Source organism: Hyaena hyaena, unplaced genomic scaffold (assembly GCF_003009895.1).
Source record: "Hyaena hyaena isolate Hyena2069 unplaced genomic scaffold, ASM300989v1 scaffold_76, whole genome shotgun sequence".
NCBI lineage: Eukaryota > Metazoa > Chordata > Mammalia > Carnivora > Hyaenidae > Hyaena > Hyaena hyaena.
Window position 1 is genome coordinate 3,578,577 of NW_024080709.1, and position 17,916 is coordinate 3,596,492.

Consider the following 17,916-nt stretch of genomic DNA (forward strand, 5'->3'; position numbering starts at 1 on the left):
TTTAACATTTGTTTATTTTTTGAGAGAGCGAGTGAGTGCGCATGAGTGGGGGAGGGGCAGAGAGCGGGAGACAACAGAATCCGAAGCAGGCTCCAGGCTCTGAGCTGTCAGCACAGAGCCCGATGTGGGGCTCAAACCCACGAGCTGTGAGATCATGACCTGAGCCGAAGTCGGGGGCTTAACCATCTGAGCCACCCAGGCACCCCTAGGTGTCTTCCTTAATGGCCATATGTTGTTCAGTGATCTAGATGGGTCGCAGTTTAATCAGCCAGCCTAGTTTATTTAAGCAGTTCCCCAGTGAGCCAGTAATCATTTTGTAGAGAGAAAGTCATACAAGTAAAACCTGCTGGAGCCAGAGGACTTACACATTACCGTTGATGGACACGGGCCAGTAGCCTTCAGAACGCCAGCAGCAGTATGGGAATGCGGGTCGCACCGCAGCCTCACCAACACGCTCTTCACCATTTCTCAGTATGTGATGCTTTGCCCTCCTCAAATACTTGATTCTTCCACTAGCTCCATGCTATGTTTTTTGAACGAGTATTTTTCTAATTTTACACACGAGGGAGCAGGCTCAAGAGTTGTGAGAGAATCTGAATGAATTTCAGCAAAATAATTCATATCTTCAGATGTATAATTCGGTGCTGTTTCCATTACCACGCTTTTTTTAGCTGGCAGGCGTACTTACTAGTATTCTGATCGTACATGTGCCGATGACAAACAATATGGAGTATTTGTTACATGTGCTGTGTTTAAGGTTAATCCTAAGCCTTCTGCCACTTGAGCTGAAGGTTTCTTGTATGAGTAAGCCCCATAAGATTTCACTTTGGGTTGTTGAATTGTCGTAGAGTAGTAATAAAAGTTTGCATCTCAATTTTCTGATTTCAAATCGAAACAGGACATGGGCACCGTGGTCCTGGGAAAGCTGGAATCAGGGTCTATCTGTAAAGGCCAGCAGCTTGTGATGATGCCGAACAAGGTAAGAATTAGTAATGCTCTTACTTGCGTTTTGTCCTGAAAATGTTAGCAAGGCGCTAGAACTTTTAAAAACAATGTAGGGATTTCTGTTAACAGAAAACTTTTAAAATCCAGGATTACATTTTATTAATGTCAAGTACACAATTTACTCCAGGGTAAGTGGTGTGTGTCACAGGGACGCAGTGACAAATGGGGAGGGCCAGCATTAGCCCCGTGTTAGAGCCGAAAGGTGTATCAAGAGAGTGTTGCCTTCTATCTTTCACAAGAGCCACGTAGAGGCCTGCAGTGGATAAGTGACCTGTTGCTGTTACCATGTGACCTCAGCGAGCGGGCCAGGGATGAAAAGTCAAGTTTAATCGTGGTTTCATTGGCCTTTTTTTTTTCTTGTATGTAGTTATGTTGGATACTGTAAAATAACGTGTCCAATCTGTGCTCCTCACCTATTTTAGAGAAGAGGATTTGCCTTTACCATAAATGAGTCTTGTCAGAATTCTTTCTTCCTACCTTTTTGTAATCTGTTTACTGTTGGAGAGGGTTTCATTAAAACACGCAGAATCCCCGTGAACTCTTCCTTTGTGTGATTTCTGACTGCTTGGTTGCTGATGACGACACACACGTAACTAAGGAACTCTCTTACCTGCTTCCCAGAGCGGCCTTCTCCCAGCTCCAAAGGCGCTGTGTAGGAAGGTAGACTTTAGCCATCAGAACCTCCAAATAGGGGTTTTGTTAGTCTAAGGGAGAATTTCTTCATGCTCATTTTAGGCTCAGTGAATTAGGGAAAGGATCCCTTGTCACTGTAATGTTTAGGTATAATTGGCACCTTATACACTGTACTTTGAGGTTTCTTGAGACCTTATGCATTGGAGACTGGAGTAGCCTATCCTGGTCTCTTGTTATTTTACTAAGGTATTTATCACCGCAATTGAATGCTGGTGACAGTGAATGAAAATGGAGCTCATTGTGGATCTACAGAGCAGTCACAGAAGTAGTTTGGTCGTGGTGATGGAAGGCAGATTGATTGGTGGTTCCAAGAGGCAAGGGGACAGAGAATGGGGAGTGACTGTTTAATGAAGGGCACAGTTTCCTTTTGGAGTGATGAAGATGTTCCGGAACTAGATGCTGGTGATGGGTGTACAATATTGCGAAATGCCGACTGGCCGCCACCGAATTGTACAATGTCAAATGGTTGAAAGAGGTAAATTTCATGAGTTTTGTACCACAACAGGAAGAGAAGTACAATCCACTGTCCTCACGTGAATTAGTGCCCGGCCGTGGCTGTAGGTGAGGGGTCCTGGTGGACTCGTTAGAGCCGCGCTGATGACCGGGCGGGTCTCTGTAGCAGAGCCTGTGAGTTAGGCAAGCCTCAAAAACTCACTTCACTTTAGTACTGCTGAGTCTCCGTGGAACAGAGTTAGATATTTTAAAGGACACAGATGCCTGACTATCTTACATTAAAAAATTAATGGGCAGGTAACCTACAAAACGGGAGAAAGTAATTGTATATCATAAATCTGATAAGGGGTTAAATCCAGAATATTCAAGAACTCCAGGGGTGCCTGGCTGGCTCAGTTGGTTGAGCGTCCAGCTCTTGATTTTGGCTCAGGTTGTGATCCCAGGGTCATGGGATCCAGCCCCAGGTCGGGTTCTGCACTGAGTTTGGAGCCTGCTTAAGATTCTCTCTCTCTCTTCCTCTGCTCCCTCCCTTGTTCACACCCTGTCTCTCAAAATTAAAAAACAACTCAACAACAACAAAATAAAATAACCCAAGTCAAAAATGAGCAAGGAACTTAAGCATGTCTGAAGAAGATGGTCAGCAAGCACATGAAAGAGATCTCCAGGTCTCTAATCGTTAGGGGAAGGCACGTCAGGACCACAGCAAGATGGCACCTCATCCCCGTCAGGGTGGCTGCTGTCAAAGCCCAAACTAGCAGATTTTGGGGAGGATGTGGAGAAACTGGAGAACCTTTGTATGCTGTTGGTAAGAACAGAAAAGTGCACAGCAGCTGTGGAAAAACATGTTTCCTCAGAATTTTAAAGATCGATTAATTGTATGATCCAGCAGCTTTTCTGACGCATGCTTACAACATGGCTGAACCTCAGGGGTGTTGTGTGAAGTGAACAGAGCCTGTCACAAAGAGATAAATAATGTAAAGTTCCACTTATGCGGGGTCCTTAGAGCAGGCAAAAAAAAGGCAAATCCTTTTTTTTTTTTACTTTTTTGTGAGAGTGAGCACAAGTGGGGGAGGGGCCGAGAGAGGCACAGAGGGGCCTCTGCAGGGACAGGCTGACAGCAGCAAGGCCAGCATGGGGCCGAGATCATGACTCTACCTGAAGTCAGGTACGTGACTGACTGAGCTACCCAGGCGCCCCTTACTACCTTTTGTAAGCCAGGTGAATTTGTTGGCATCTGTCTTCATTTTTTTTTTTTTAATGTTTTATTTATTTCTGAGAGAGAGAGACAGCGTGAGCAGGGGAGGGTCAGAGAGAGAGGGAGACACAGAATCCGAAGCAGGCTCCAGGCTTTGAGCTGTCATCACAGAGCCCAACGTGGGGCTCGAACCCACGAACCATGAGATCATGACCTGAGCCAAACCAGACGCTTAACTGACTGAGCCACCCAGGTGCCCCATTTTTGACGCTGTGGATCGATTTAAAGACGAGATGGGCTCCATCGCGTTGAGCCATAGGAGGCCGTGTTTGGGAGACGGATTGTTGTGCTGGCTTGTTGGACGGGAGGTAGCGAGCAGCACTTGTTAGTGTGCCTTCGCTGGGCCTGCTGGTCTCTGCCCCTTTGTCCTGGTACCGGCAAGAATGTAGCTAATCAGTCTGGCGCTGTTTCACTTCTTGGAGTGAATTCAGATGGCTATCGAAACGGTATAAGCTGCCTTTTGGGAAAGGAGGGCGCTCTGGGTTGAGGGAGGGGAGAGACCGCGGGAGTCGCCCAGGCAGCGGTCTGGAGGGTTCGCCGCTGTCATGAGGCTGTCTGGTCCTGAGGCCTGTTATTTCGTTCTGTGGTACGTGTTTTAAAAATACGAATTCTTTCCAAGGGCAGAAACGGAGTACAATAAGGCAGTGTTCTTGGGTATTGCTTTTCACACTTTCTCCCATCTGTATGCTGTTTTAGAATAACTGGTAAAAGCTATAAATTTTACCATTCGTGACATTTGGTATGTCCACAGCTGTCCCCACTCTTAAGTTCCAGCATGTTCAGCATCCCAGAAGGAACCCTGTACCCATTAGTCAATATATAAGTGTGTATATGTGTGTGTGCATATGTGTGTGTGTGTGTGTGTGTGTGTATTTAATGTTTATTTTTTTTTGAGAGAGAGCTGGGGAGGGGCACAGAGAGAGGGAGGCCGAGGATTCTAACAGGCTCCGCATTGATAGCATAGAGCCCGAGGAGAGTTCGAACTCATGAATCATGAGATCGTGACCTGAGCCGAAGTCAGATGCCCAACTGAGCCACCCAGGTGCCCCTAGTCAATATTCTTTTAAAGCTTAATTGTTCAAGAAACTTTGGAGAAGTACAGTCTTCAGATGTTCAGGGTTGAGAGTTAGTAGAAGCGGTGTCCATTGAAATCCTAGAGTTTAAGCATCATCATAAAAATGACATTCGTAAAATTAAAATCCAGATGTTAGATTTAATGTTAATAAGCGTCTTGGCTAATCTGCAACCGCAGAAAAATGTGACTTGCGGGGCTTAGAGTGACTGGTCAGATCGTGTTACATTCTGCCGTGCAGTGGATGTGTCCAAAAACCTCCTCCCATTTTGGGTTTATATGTATGTGTGTGTGTTTTTTTTTAAGCACAACGTGGAAGTTCTTGGAATCCTTTCCGATGACGTAGAAACTGACTCTGTAGCCCCAGGTGAAAACCTCAAAATCCGACTGAAAGGCATTGAAGAGGAGGAGATTCTTCCGGGATTCATACTTTGTGATCCTAATAATCTTTGTCATTCTGGACGCACGTTTGATGCCCAGGTAGACTAGTTATTGGGATTGTCTTCGCAGCTTCTACGCTCCGTATGAAATTAGAATGTAAACACCCTTTGTCCTGATGGTTGGTAACATGCCGTTGCGTGTAGGAGGGGGGCTGAAATAGAGGAGGGCCTACATACGGGTCAAAGCGACTGTGATGTCTGTCACACACACCAGGTCTTCCAAGAGGTGGCCCTCGGAAGTTCCTGTTTACTTTTTGATCTCCTGTTGACAATAAGTATTGGTACTCACATTCTGCTCAGAGTGTCTTTCCCCGTAAGGGGAGCACAGTTGCCTTGGCGATGAGGCTGTGTCTGTTTGTTCAGAGTAAGTAACTTTCCAGACAGGAAAACACAGTTTCTCCATGTTATTAGCCACCTGACTTCCCCTCAAGGATGACAGAGTATGATTGGGGTAGCCCACCGAATTTTCGAGTTCCGTCACAAGCTCTGATCACTAGTCAGGTTAGGTTTGGTTGCCGGAGACCAGGTTGTCTACCTTTACTGGGCCTGAGTCTTTGAGAAGTGGGTACAACTATGGGATGTTCACAGCTGGAATGAAACAAAAGAGAACTAGCTGTCAGTGGCAGTGATTTCCTTCCTTCCTTGGGGAGAATGGAGGGCAGGCTTCTTAGAAGGGAGAACTTGCCTGTGGGCTTCTCAGGTCAGGGTTTGGCCTAGATCGGTAGGGGAAGGATCTCCTGACCCAGCACTTCTGACTCAAAAATAAGTCAAGTCGGTGTCCTGCTGAGGCGCTGATTTCCACATTCCCGTGGTACGAGGTGGCTCTGTAGAATGTTCAGCTCCTTTTCACCCCAGGGATAAAGATGTGGGTTGTTCTGTTTGCAGATAGTGATCATAGAGCACAAGTCCATCATCTGCCCGGGCTATAACGCGGTGCTGCACATTCACACCTGTATCGAGGAAGTCGAAATCACAGTGAGTCGTCATCCCCCGGTCACTATGAGAACGGGGGGGCGGGGGGGGGTTGTTGGTGTGTGTGTTGGAAGACTGTCTCCTCTTGATCATTTCTGATCGGCAACAGCGAGGCACATGTATCTGTACTCCTTGTCTTAAAGGTTCTTTTATTCGGCATTATTGTGACCTCCTCTCTTCTTGGACAGGCCTTAATTTGCTTGGTAGACAAAAAATCAGGAGAAAAAAGTAAGACCCGACCCCGTTTTGTGAAACAAGATCAAGTTTGCATTGCTCGCTTGAGGACAGCGGGAACCATCTGCCTGGAGACCTTCAAAGACTTCCCTCAGATGGGGCGCTTCACCTTACGAGATGAGGGTAAGCCTGCACGCGGGGTCTGGTCGTGCCCCCGGGATGCGCAGCTTTTCCGTCTGAGTGCCGCGCGCATCAGGAGGTCCCAGAAACCTTGGGTGCGTGATTTGTAATATATTCCGATGACAGATGTATTATGGGGTGAGTGACTTGAACGGCAGAGAGTCAGCCGTGCATTTTAGTGGCGTGCTGTAGGTGTAAGAATCTTAATTTTGAGATTTTGCAAGGAGTAGGCTGTGAGAGTGATTTTATTCACGAAATAAGATGTTCTGTGACAAAATCCTTTGTACTGTGAGTGATTGAAGCCCATCCTGGAGGGCTCGACCCCGGAAGGCAAGTTTTTGCCATACAGGCCTCTGGGGTAACACCTAGTCCTTTCTGTGCTCAGGACACATTTTACAATCAAGTATGATAAGCATTCACTACACTGATGGCGGGGAGGGAGGAGAATAAAAGGGATACAGAAATTGGTGGCCTCTTAGCACCAAATTTTTGCCGCAGTTTATTAATTTTTTAAATTGTTTTTCATATAGTTTATTTATTTTTATTTATTTAAATATATTTATTTATTTATTTATTAAACAGAGCATGAGTGGGGGAGGGGCAGAGAGAGGGGGAGACAGAGAATCTAAAACAGGCTCCAGGCTCTGAGCTGTCACCACAGAGCCCGATGTGGGGCTCAAACCCACGAACAGTGAGATCTGACCTGAGCCAAAGTTGGGCGCTTATATGACTGAGCCACTCAGGCGCCCCCTTTATCTTATTTTTTTTTTTAATGTTTTATTTTTTTCTGAGAGAGAGAGGCAGCGTGAGTAGGGGAGAGTCAGAGAAGGAAATACAGAATCCAAAGCAGGTTCCAGGCTCTGAGCTAGCTGTCAGCACAGGGCCTGATGCGAGACTCAAACCCATCAACTGTGAGATCACGACCTGAGCTGAAGTCGGATGCTTAACCCACTGAGCCACCCAGGCGCCCCTTTTACCACAGTTTAATAGTGTTTTTTATGTGACAGTGCATATCCATTTCTGCCTACTTCTGAGCGCATCCGAATAGCTGTGCTTTTCCGGTCTGTGGCCCTGCAAGTCTTTGGTAGCATGAAAACACAGTGACTCTTAGTAAATGTCTCCCTGTGGCTTACTAATACTTCTAACTTACGTACTAAGTTTAAGACAGCGGAAAACTTTACCTAAAGCATGTGGCGCAGCTAAAACGTAGAATCGGCAGCCAGTCGGTCCCAGTTCTGTTGGACAGAAGGCCGTGTGTCCGCTGCGGGTCAGCAGCTGCAAGGGGCCCGGAGAACATGCCGGCGATCAGTTCCTGAACCTTCCTTCAGAGGAATCTGTATGGAGAGTGTCTCCATTTTATTTTATTTTATTTTATTTATTTTATTTTATTTTTTTAAAATGTTTTATTTATTTCTAGGAGAGAGAGAGAGAGAGAGAGCGCGTGAGCAGGGGAGGGTCAGAGAGAGAGGGAATCACAGACTGAAACAGGCTCCAGGCTCTGAGCTGGCAGTCAGCACAGAGCCCGACGCGGGGCTCGAACCCACGAACCGCGAGTACATGACCTAAGCGAAAGTCGGACGCTTAACCGACTAAGCCACCCAGGCGCCCCTTTTTATTTTTATTTTAAAGTCTGTATCTAGGAATTCGTGAAACCCGTCACACTGGGTTTGTCCTGTTCGCGTAACAAAATGAGAATCTTAGTTGCTGATTAGAACCTGATAAAAACCAGTGGCCAGAAGAAATTAATCTAGCAAAAATGTTTAACCCCAGGCTTATTTGTTTTCCTAAGGAGGTGCTTGGCTTTTAGGATTTTCACATGACCTGATGGCATTTGTACCTCTTAAAATAGGACTGAGAACCCCTTTTAACAGCTTTATTGAGAGAATTTATATACCTTGAAATTGACTTGTTTTCAGTGTACAACTTGATGAGGTTTTGTAGGTTTACAAGGTGTATAGTCATCACCCCATTCTCATTTTAGAGTATTTACAGCATGTTAAAAACAAAAAACCCTTATACCTGCTTACAGCCACTTGCTATTCCTATCCCACGCCACCCACAATTCTTTCTCCCTTTGCCTTATTAGGACATGCCATGTAAATAGAATCATACAGTTTGTGGTCTTTAGTGTCTAGTTTATATCACTTGGCATGTTTTTTTTTTTTGTTTGTTTTTTTTAAAAAAAATTTTTTTTTAATGTTTTATTTACTTCTAGGAGAGAGAGAGAGAGAGACAGCGTGAGCAGGGAGGGTCAGAGAGAGAGGGAGTCACAGACTCTGAAACAGGCTCCAGGTTCTGAGCTGGCAGTCAGCACAGAGCCCGACGCGGGGCTCGAACCCACCAACCGCGAGATTATGACCTAAGCGAAAGTCGGACACTTAACCAACTAAGCCACCCAGGCGCCCCTCACTTGGCATGTTTTTGAGGTTCAACTGTGTTACAACATGGATTCTATGTAATTCTTTGCTTTCTATTGCCAAATAGCATTCCGTGGTATAAGCCCTCCACATTTTTCTTGTCCGAGCTTGGGTTTGTGATACAGGAAGTGTCGTTTCTTTTCAGCTTCCCCGCCCTCTTTCCAAAGACCCACTTACGAAGACAACCTCGTCAGAAATCACACCTTTGATGGGAAAGCTGGTCCATTAGTAATTTGCATTGTGAAAAATCATTGTATGGTTTAAAATAATAAGCTTTAATACCTTATATAGCTCTGCTGTTAACTACTGAAAAGGGTTTTTGTTTCTGTTTTTTTTTTTGTTTTTTTGTTTTTTTTTAATTTCATTTCTAGGTAAAACCATTGCAATTGGAAAAGTTCTGAAACTGGTTCCAGAGAAAGACTAAGCATTTTCTTGATGACCCTGCACAAGTACTGTGAGGAAAATTGACTGCAAAAGCCTACTTCACACCGCCTTCTCTTATTTTCTGCCCATTGACAAACTTCTCCCCATATTTTGCAAAGACGAAATTCACAGCAAAGTCCACATAATGTCAGCTTTCTCATATTGAGAGCTCTGCTATGCCACTGTTGAATTTTCCCCCAGACTTTTTTCCTTCCCCTCCCAAACTCTGCTTCCTTGGACAGACTTGGCAATAGCTTTGTAAGTGATGTGGACATAATTGCCTACAATAATGACAACTTACAGAAATTTTTTTATTTTTCATCTCCCCCTTAGATCTACTTAGGCTTTTTTCCCCAGGCAGATCATTCTGAGTGTGCGAGTGTGTGTGCACATGTTACAGAGACAACTACCATGTTAATAAAATATTCAATTTGAAATCCTTTTCGGTATTTGAATTGCTTTTGAATAATGTTTTATATCTGGATGTAACATTGTTGCATTAGCTTTTTAACTTACCAAGTAATTGAGTACCTTTTATTACTTGGACTTTTCTAAACGCCTTCCCTTATCCACTACTCTAAACGAGGCATTTACAGACAACAATGTTCATGTTTGTATCAAAGGAAAGAACTCGCCGGACCACTCCTTTTGATGGTTCATGCAGACCTACAGTGAAATACCTTTATGCAGCCGTGACCCGGCTTTTGTAGGTCTGTCCGTTTCGTTCCACCCGTTGGTATTTTAACACGATTTCTTTAGACACAGTATGTTGTTTTAAAGTAAAAGAACAGCATACTGTCGTTTTTATACGGAAAGCATACTGAAATTGTACCCCTACGGAAAATTCCATTCACTCGTTAAATTAGTGGAATTTGCAATAAAGACCGCATGTTGAGACCTGGCGAAAATGCCTCCTTTAGTATTTATAAGAGCTGCATGCGTCCAGTATGAAAACCTGTATCAATTGCAAGTGCCAGTACTACAAATTACTCCGTTCACGATTTGTATCAGTACTTTAAAGGCTGGATGCTCCTTGCTGATTAAAGAGGTGTGTCTCATCCAGCAACTAAACGAACACATACTTAGAACCATCCGAATCTGCACAGACAGAAGTTAACAGTAATAAGTGGAATCAAGCACAGTATCGACGTTTTTCTGTTATTTGAAATGGACTGTTTTCTTAAATACAAAGCTGAAATTTGCTAAGCTGTTATTTGGAAGCATCACAATGGAGCATTGTGGTGGTTTTTAGATTGAGGGCTGACTTTCTACTACAGCCATCATGACTTTGACATTTTTAATGAGAGTAAGTGGGAAATGGAAGAGCCACTTTCTGCTTTACTGGTAAGCCCCCCTTGATTTTGAGTGTTGCCATTTATCAAAGACCTGACCTCTTTTAGATTGTGGTTTACCTCTAAATAAGATACTTTGTAATTGCGTATTTAACGATACATCCCTTCCCTGAAATCTTCCTCAGAAAAGAAAAGCCTAGTCAGACTATATTTCCAGTCACAAAATATAAAACTTAATCTAATCCTGTTCTCTTAACTCTAGAATTACCATTCATTTCATGAACGAGGCTGTATCTTAGGGACGGAGCCAAGTTCTTCCCTATGGCTCCCTAGAACTATATACTCGTGGCTATTAAATTGCATGAAGTTTAGCTAAATTTTACTATGTCTGCAAATCTCTGGGCTTTTATTTTTCGGGGAAATCGGGGAGGTTTAATCCGTACATAATGACCGTTTTTGTACTTCCAAGGTAATAGGAACAAAATAGCAGTCGCTTGGATTTTAATGAATCTTTAAAAGCTCAAGAGTTGTTAAAATTCTTTCCAAAGATAGATTCTCATTTTTAAACCGAACATATTTTTAAAAACCAGTCCTGTTTGCTATTACATTACACTTTTAGAAGATTAGGTGCATGTTGCCAAGACTCTTCCGCTAAACGACACGGACACCAACTGTGAAGGGCCTCCTCTCAAAAAGAACAGACCATGAATATAAATATAATGGCGAAAGATGTCATCGGACTCTTTAGACATTTGTGCGAGTCATCAGATGATTTAAAACAAACCTCGCTGTTTAGTTTAACCAACCCCTTAACGTTCTGTGGGCTTTGACCTTTTTTGGGAAGTGTGCTCGCATCAAAGAAAGCCGGTACATTTTAAATCCCCTGGCTGGTGACCCGGATGAGGAAGTTCAGTGTGTGAAGTGAGCAGGCGGTGGGGGTGTTGGGCCCTTGAGAAGCAGTTGAGATTCCTGTGCTGCCCTGTTCTCTGCAAGCACACATGTGCTGCCGTGGGTGACAGTGCAGACGGGTGCTAACTGCAGATCAGGATAATACAGACCGAAACATTTCGTTCTCTGGCTTTGGCGTAGATCTCTTAGAATCCCAGCTTTCCTGGCGTCTTTTTGCGTTCATGTTCTGTATTCAACTTCCATGCTCAATTTATTTATAGCTTTTTAAAGTAACGAATTTCGGAGAAGCAAGCTAGCCTTGAAATGAGCATCCTAAGTAATTGCCATTTCCAACCCTTGACTGTGGGAGAGGGGAAAGTCTAGCACCTATTTCTTGTTTTCAATTTGCAAAAACGACTCGTCCGGTGAAAATCTATGTAAAACCGAACCCAAAGAGTCGGACTGAGAGGTATTGTCATGAAATTAAGTGACAGAGAGTAACGTGTTCTTGAATAATGAAGCCCGTGCGTCTTTCTCCTTGTGGAACTGAAAGTCTTGGCATAGGTGATGCCTGGATGTCAAACGTCTGTAAGTTGTGGAAGTACGGGCGGTTGGCTGTGACAAGCGCTAAGTCACACTGGCTCCGAGAACGGCCTGTGCGGTACGGGCTGGACTCTGGAGGGGCTGCTGTGCTCGAACGGTGACGGAGACGCTGCGGAAAACCTGGGGTCACCCTTCCCATCCGATGCGGTTCTACGACCCAAGAACAAGGCGAACCTGTGGCCAAAAACTGACAAAACTCCGCTAGCCTCCCGCCGTCTTCGGGAACCCTGGCCACGGCTGTCCCTGCTCCGCGGCCCACCCCTGCGTCGCTAGTGGCTTTGCTGCCTTGGGGAGGGGCTTCAGGTAGTGGAGGGGCAAATGGTTCCTAGGGCCGCTCTGAACATCTGGCAACTTTGATGCCTTGAAAGCCCTTTGTGACCATTCCGGTTTGTTCCTGCACGAGGGCAGACTGTTAACGGATCCGATGTCCTGGACAGTGCTGGCCTCCCTTCTCAGAAGAAACTGCTAGTAATCCTGTCGCAGACTTCCTCGGGGCACACGGCACTCAGCAGGATTCAGGGGACGGTTTTCTGTCTCCAGACGCCGTGGCTTCTGTCTCCTCAAGCTCCGTTCTCCATGATCCTAGCATGACGCCCTTGGATACAGCCAAGCTTTGTTTCTTCGGAGATCTTGCCATGGCAGCAGCTTGTTAAATAAACCAGTGTAATTACACATGCATCGCTCAGCACACTGCTGACTAGGTTTAAATTTAGCAGTCAGTTGGTTAGATTAGATTTCCTAGTGAGTGGAATAGGAACTGTTTCTATTTTCCTGTGATAGTTCCCTGGATTCCAGTCGAACCAATTTACTGCCAGGATTCAGATCGGGTAGGTTTGGTTCAGCCTGTGATGGGTTTTGGCTCTAGGTTACTGGTGACTTGCAGTAGCCTAGAACATACTGAGTCTTCCCTTCAATAAATATGCTTTTTCACATACCTCTAATCCGATACTTCCTTGAAACAGTAATATGCTAGCCGAGCCATTTACTAAGGAATGTTCTAAGCACCCGGAGGTGGGGAAGTGGACCGGAGAGCTTGTGTGTTCTCCAGCATAAGGGACAAGCAATAGGCACCACGTCCGACTGGGCAGAAAACTAGGATTTTTAAGCAACCCTCGGAAGGGACACTGGCTTTTCTGCCTTGCCACACCTGCCACTGTGCCCTTTAAAACCTCCCATTGGAAACCTCAGGTCTGTGGCCAGCAAAGGCACCAGGACATTTTGTGCTTCCCGAGGCTCCCCTCTGCCAGGCACGCCAGCTGAGCGCCCGCACGCCCACCTAGTCCCTGCTGCCCTGGGAGAGGGTGCCCGGGGCGGGGTCCCGCGCTCCTCAGGGGACCATCCACCTGCTCCAGGTGAACCTGCGCTCTGAGCCCGACCCTGCGTTCTAAGGACTCCCACTGGGCTCTCAAATGGACTCCCCTCTGAGTTGACCGGTTTCTTCTGTTCCAAAGGAAATGCGGATCTCTCTCAGGCCAGGATTTAGTGACTAGGTTTTACTAGACAGCATAGGTCAATACATACCTAGCTCGCGTTTTTTGTTTTTTTTTTAAACCAGAGAATTAATTCAAGGAAATGGGAGTAGGTCTGCTGGGGTTTTTAACCTAATTCCAAAGTGTGGCAGAATTCTCTAGGTAGGAACTGTGGGAATCCAAGGTAAAGAAACCTTTTTCTTATGATTTGTAGCTACCTACTGTGCCTGACTTGGTGCCTGTGTGAGGATTAAGCCCCTAGTCGCTCTTGCAATTATCCAAATGACTGAAGTTAAAAAAAAAATTGCTTTTGTAATAATAAAAATTGTCATCTTCCCTTTTGAAGGATTTGTCTGTCTGTTTACAGTTGCCTATACTGTGTCACACCCTGCGTGTTTCTGTCCTTTACTACGTCCTTCCTGCCTCAGGGCCTGGAACGGCCTTCCAGCAGATGCGGGTGGGTCCCACAAGCTCTCTCACAGGAGGAGATGCAGATACGGGGTCTGTTGGCACATGGTGAGCAAAGGCCTCTGTACGGCCCATGGGACGGAGTTAACAAGTCATATAGGAAGTTGGAGGCGCCTAAGCGTAAATACCGCCGCATGTGGTTTTACGTGAACAGAGCTGGGGAGCCACCAGCGATGCCGTCCCAAGTACGAACCTCTGTGTTCAGGATTTTTGGTAACGGTCAAGAAACGAAGGGCCCGGGCAAGAAGAACTTAATGATAAAGAGACAGTAAACCCAGTGGATCGTGGGATGGCAATAGTGTGTTCACGTATATTCCTGTGATTCTGTGAGGCCGGATGAGTTCTTGCTTAAACCGTCTGAGGTGACGGGTTTTGGGGATCAGCCTGCAGTACAGGTGTTTGGCATTCAGTGAGTCTTAGCTTAAAACTTGGGAGCAAGCAAGCTTTTATTTATTTTAATTTAAAAATGTTTTTAGTGTTTTATTTTTGGGGGAGACAGAGTGTGAGCAGGGGAGGGGCCAAGAGGGAGACACAGAACCTGAAGCAGGCTCCAGGCTCTGAGCTGTCAGAGCCCAACACGGGGCTTGAACCCACGAGCCATGAGATCATGACCTGAGCTGAGGTCAGGTGCTTAACCGACTGAGCCACCCAGGCGACCCGGGGGAGCAAGTATCAAAGCAGGGGTTCATATTATGAAAGTTCTTTTTTTTTTTTAATTTTTTTTTAATGTTTTATTTATTTCTAGGAGAGAGAGAGAGAGACAGCATGAGCGGGTCAGAGAGAGAGGGAGTCACAGACTCTGAAACAGGCTCCAGGCTCTGAGCTGGCTGTCAGCAGAGAGCCCGACGCGGGGCTCGAACCCACGAACCACGAGATCATGACCTAAGTGAAAGTCGGACGCTTAACCAACTAAGCCACCCAGGCGCCCCCATATTATGAAAGTTCTAAATAAGTGGCTTGTGATTAACCACAGTGATCAACACTTTTCTACTCTTCAGTGACGAGGTCTCCAACCCCGTGCGTCAAACCCCGCATTCTAACAGTGTTTGGGCATCCGTCCCAACCACGCGTGCACCGTGCTGCGGTGGGTAAAAGGCTGGCCACAGAAATGTGGCCCATGGAAGCGGTTTCAGAGACACCGTTTCCATCGATGGATCTTAAAGCGGGAAAAGAGCACCGATGCCTGAGACTCCGTAGCTTTGTAGTGAAGAACGCCAGAGCTCCTAGAATAAATGGTGGCCAGGTTACAATAACATACGTTTGAAGTTCTCCAAATTTAAAAAGACCTTTAAAGGGGCGCCTGGGTGGCTTAGTCGGTGAGGCGTCCGACTTTCGCTTAGGTCATGATCTCGCAGTTCATGGGTTCGAGCCCCACGTCGGGCTCTGTGCTGACTGCCGGCTCAGGGCCTGGAGCCTGTTTCAGTCTGTGACTCCCTCTCTCTCTGACCCTCCCCTGCTCACGCTGTCTCTCTCTCTCTCCTAGAAATAAATAAAAAATATAAAAAAAAAATAAAAATAAAAAGACCTTTAAAAATCCCACAGAACACTAGTCTCTTTGACCATGGGAAAACCCAGGTTCTGGAAAGTTTTTTTTCTTTAACCTCTTTAGTGACAAGCGCATCTATTTTAAGTCTCTGGCCATTTATGGCCATTTTGATGATACATGAAGAATTGGAAAGTCACGTACTGCAACGGCAAATGTTTTTGTTTCCTTACATTTGTCCTCTAAATCCAGTCTTGAAAGTGAAACTTTTGTTACCATGGATATGTATTTCCGTTCAATTCTTTCTGAAGGCTCTGTACCCAGATTCCTTGCATGAAATATTTTCCTATGTTTTCTGCTAGAAATAGTTAAAACAAGGAAACGAAAACCTCTGAGCTGACAAGTGTGCTTTTTGTTATTCAATTACTTTATTTTTTTAAATATTTGTATTTATTTCTAGGAGAGAGAGAGAGAGAGAGAGAGAGACAGCGTGAGCAGGGGAGGGTCAGAGAGAGAGGGAGTCACAGACTGAAACAGGCTCCAGGCTCTGAGCCGGCAGTCAGCACAGAGCCCGATGCGGGGCTCGAACCCACGAACCATGAGATCATGACCTAAGCGGAAGTTGCACGCTTAACCAACTAAACCACCCAGGCGCCCCATTCAATTACTGTTTTTAAAAAAATTTTTATAAGACTATATATATTTTTTTTAAATCTTATTTATTTTGAGAGAGTGAGAGAGCAGGGGAGGGGCAGAGAGAGAGAGAGAATCCCAAGCAGGCTCCTCACTGGCAGCATGGAGCCCATCGTGGGTCTCAAACCCATGAACTGTGACATCATGACCTGAGCCGAAATCATCACGAGTCAGATGCTTAACGAACTGAGCCACTCAGGCTCCCCAAGACCTATATATATATATAATATATAAATAAAAATATTGGGCTCTGTGCAGAGCATGTAGACTCCTTGGGATTCTCTCCCCCTCCCCCGCTCCTTTCCCCCCACTCCTGCTCTGTCTCTAAAATTAAAAAAAAATAGGCAAAACCTTTTCCCCTCTCAGTGTGCACTGGGTCCCATTTAATGTTAGCTGCATTTTTTTTTTTTTACTGTTTTTATTTATTTCTGAGACAGTGTGAGCAGGGGAGGGTCAGAGAGAGAGGGAGACACAGAATCTGAAACAAGGTCCAGGCTCTGAGCTAGCTGTCAGCACCGATCCCGACGTGGGGCTCAAACCCACAAACGGTGAGATCATGACCTGAGCCAGAGTCGGACGCTTAACCGACCGAGCCACCCAGGTGCCCCCATTAATGTCCTTCTGTTTCAGTACTTTGTCAAGTAACTTCCCAGAGCCTCAGTTCCCTCAGGGTAAAATGGGCAAATAACACCTCGTGAGGTGTCATAATTCAAGACTTGAGCCCAAAGTCACACCCAGGCGCCCCTTAGCTGCATATTTTCTGAACCCATCCCACTTCTGATCTCTTTAAACATTTCACTTCAGTGGAAATGATCATGCCCAAATACATAAAGAAGCAGCAGTAAAAGTAGTTAAAACTTAGTGATTTATTGAGTTTTAATTTTAAACCATTTTTACAAAAATTCTCTGGTTTAAGAGACGGGCTACTGGTCATCTAAGTACTGGTAAAAAGTTTAGCTAGAGAGGGAATAATGGGAAAAATTACATATTTGACCTATTGTCATTATATTTAGATGGAAATTCAATATGGTGAGTTAACCCCGTTTAATTGAAGTACTCAAGTATTTTGTGTTTGCTTGTAGATTTCACAAAGTACTTAAAATAAAAGCAATCTTTCCATTACCAGCTTTATTATTTCCCTGGCAAAGACACTAAATTTTCGGAAAAAGAAAATTTGAAAGAATTAGATTCTTAGGAGTTATTTACTGTTCGTAAAGAAGTTCCAGCAGAGCTTGTGTATGTAGAAGAGGAATTTTTTATTAAGGTGAAATTTGTATACAGTGAAATGCATAGAACTTTACAATGAGTTTGTCCAGTGTATACAATTATGTAGACACCCACATCAACACAAGGAATGTGTCCATCGCAAAAGTTCCTTCCTGCCCCTTTCGAGTTCCTTCCTTCCTTCTGCCAAGGGGACCATTGTTCTGTCACAGGTTAGTGTTGCCTGGTTTTGAACTCCACATAAAAGGAAATCACTATAGGCACTCAACTGTCTTCTTTAACGCAACATCATGTTTTATAATCGTATTGTGTCCATCAATAGTTTATTCCCTACTGCCAAGTAACTTTCTATGTTATGAATATCCCGGAATTTTTTTTATCCCTCCTTGAAGGGAGATTTAATTTTTTTTTCCCAATTAAGATTCTGTCATGTTGGTTGCAAATACAAACAGCCTTCTCTGAATTATCAATAGAAATGCAAATAAGTAAATAAGCCAGAGAAGTTTCATCTTTTCTGTCTATCTGCTTTTATTAAAGCTATTATCAAACACAGACCATTTAGTACTCCTAAAAGGTGGCAAAATAACATGAGCTTCCTTCTGATCTCCCGTCAATCTTTTGAAATGTTTACTTTTGACGGGGAGAGGGGCAGAGAAAGACGGAAACACAAAATCCCAAGCAGGCTCCAGGCTCTGAGCTGTCAGCACAGAGC

The 17,916-nt window shown here is 44.9% G+C and overlaps 1 protein-coding gene across 3 annotated transcripts in view; it reads left to right on the forward strand.

Moving 5' to 3' along the window:
- The window catches only part of GSPT1 (G1 to S phase transition 1), a 37,272-nt gene extending 23,857 nt beyond the window's left edge, over nucleotides 1-13,415 (forward strand). For all 3 annotated transcript variants that reach the window (XM_039233577.1, XM_039233575.1, XM_039233576.1), the window contains exons 11-15: nucleotides 899-979; nucleotides 4,785-4,958; nucleotides 5,804-5,893; nucleotides 6,079-6,247; nucleotides 9,033-13,415. In XM_039233577.1, coding sequence (XP_039089508.1) covers nucleotides 899-979; nucleotides 4,785-4,958; nucleotides 5,804-5,893; nucleotides 6,079-6,247; nucleotides 9,033-9,085 — 567 coding nt within the window. In that variant the 3' untranslated portion in view covers nucleotides 9,086-13,415. The remainder of the gene's footprint in view (nucleotides 1-898; nucleotides 980-4,784; nucleotides 4,959-5,803; nucleotides 5,894-6,078; nucleotides 6,248-9,032) is intronic.
- The last annotated feature ends 4,501 nt before the right edge of the window (nucleotides 13,416-17,916 follow it).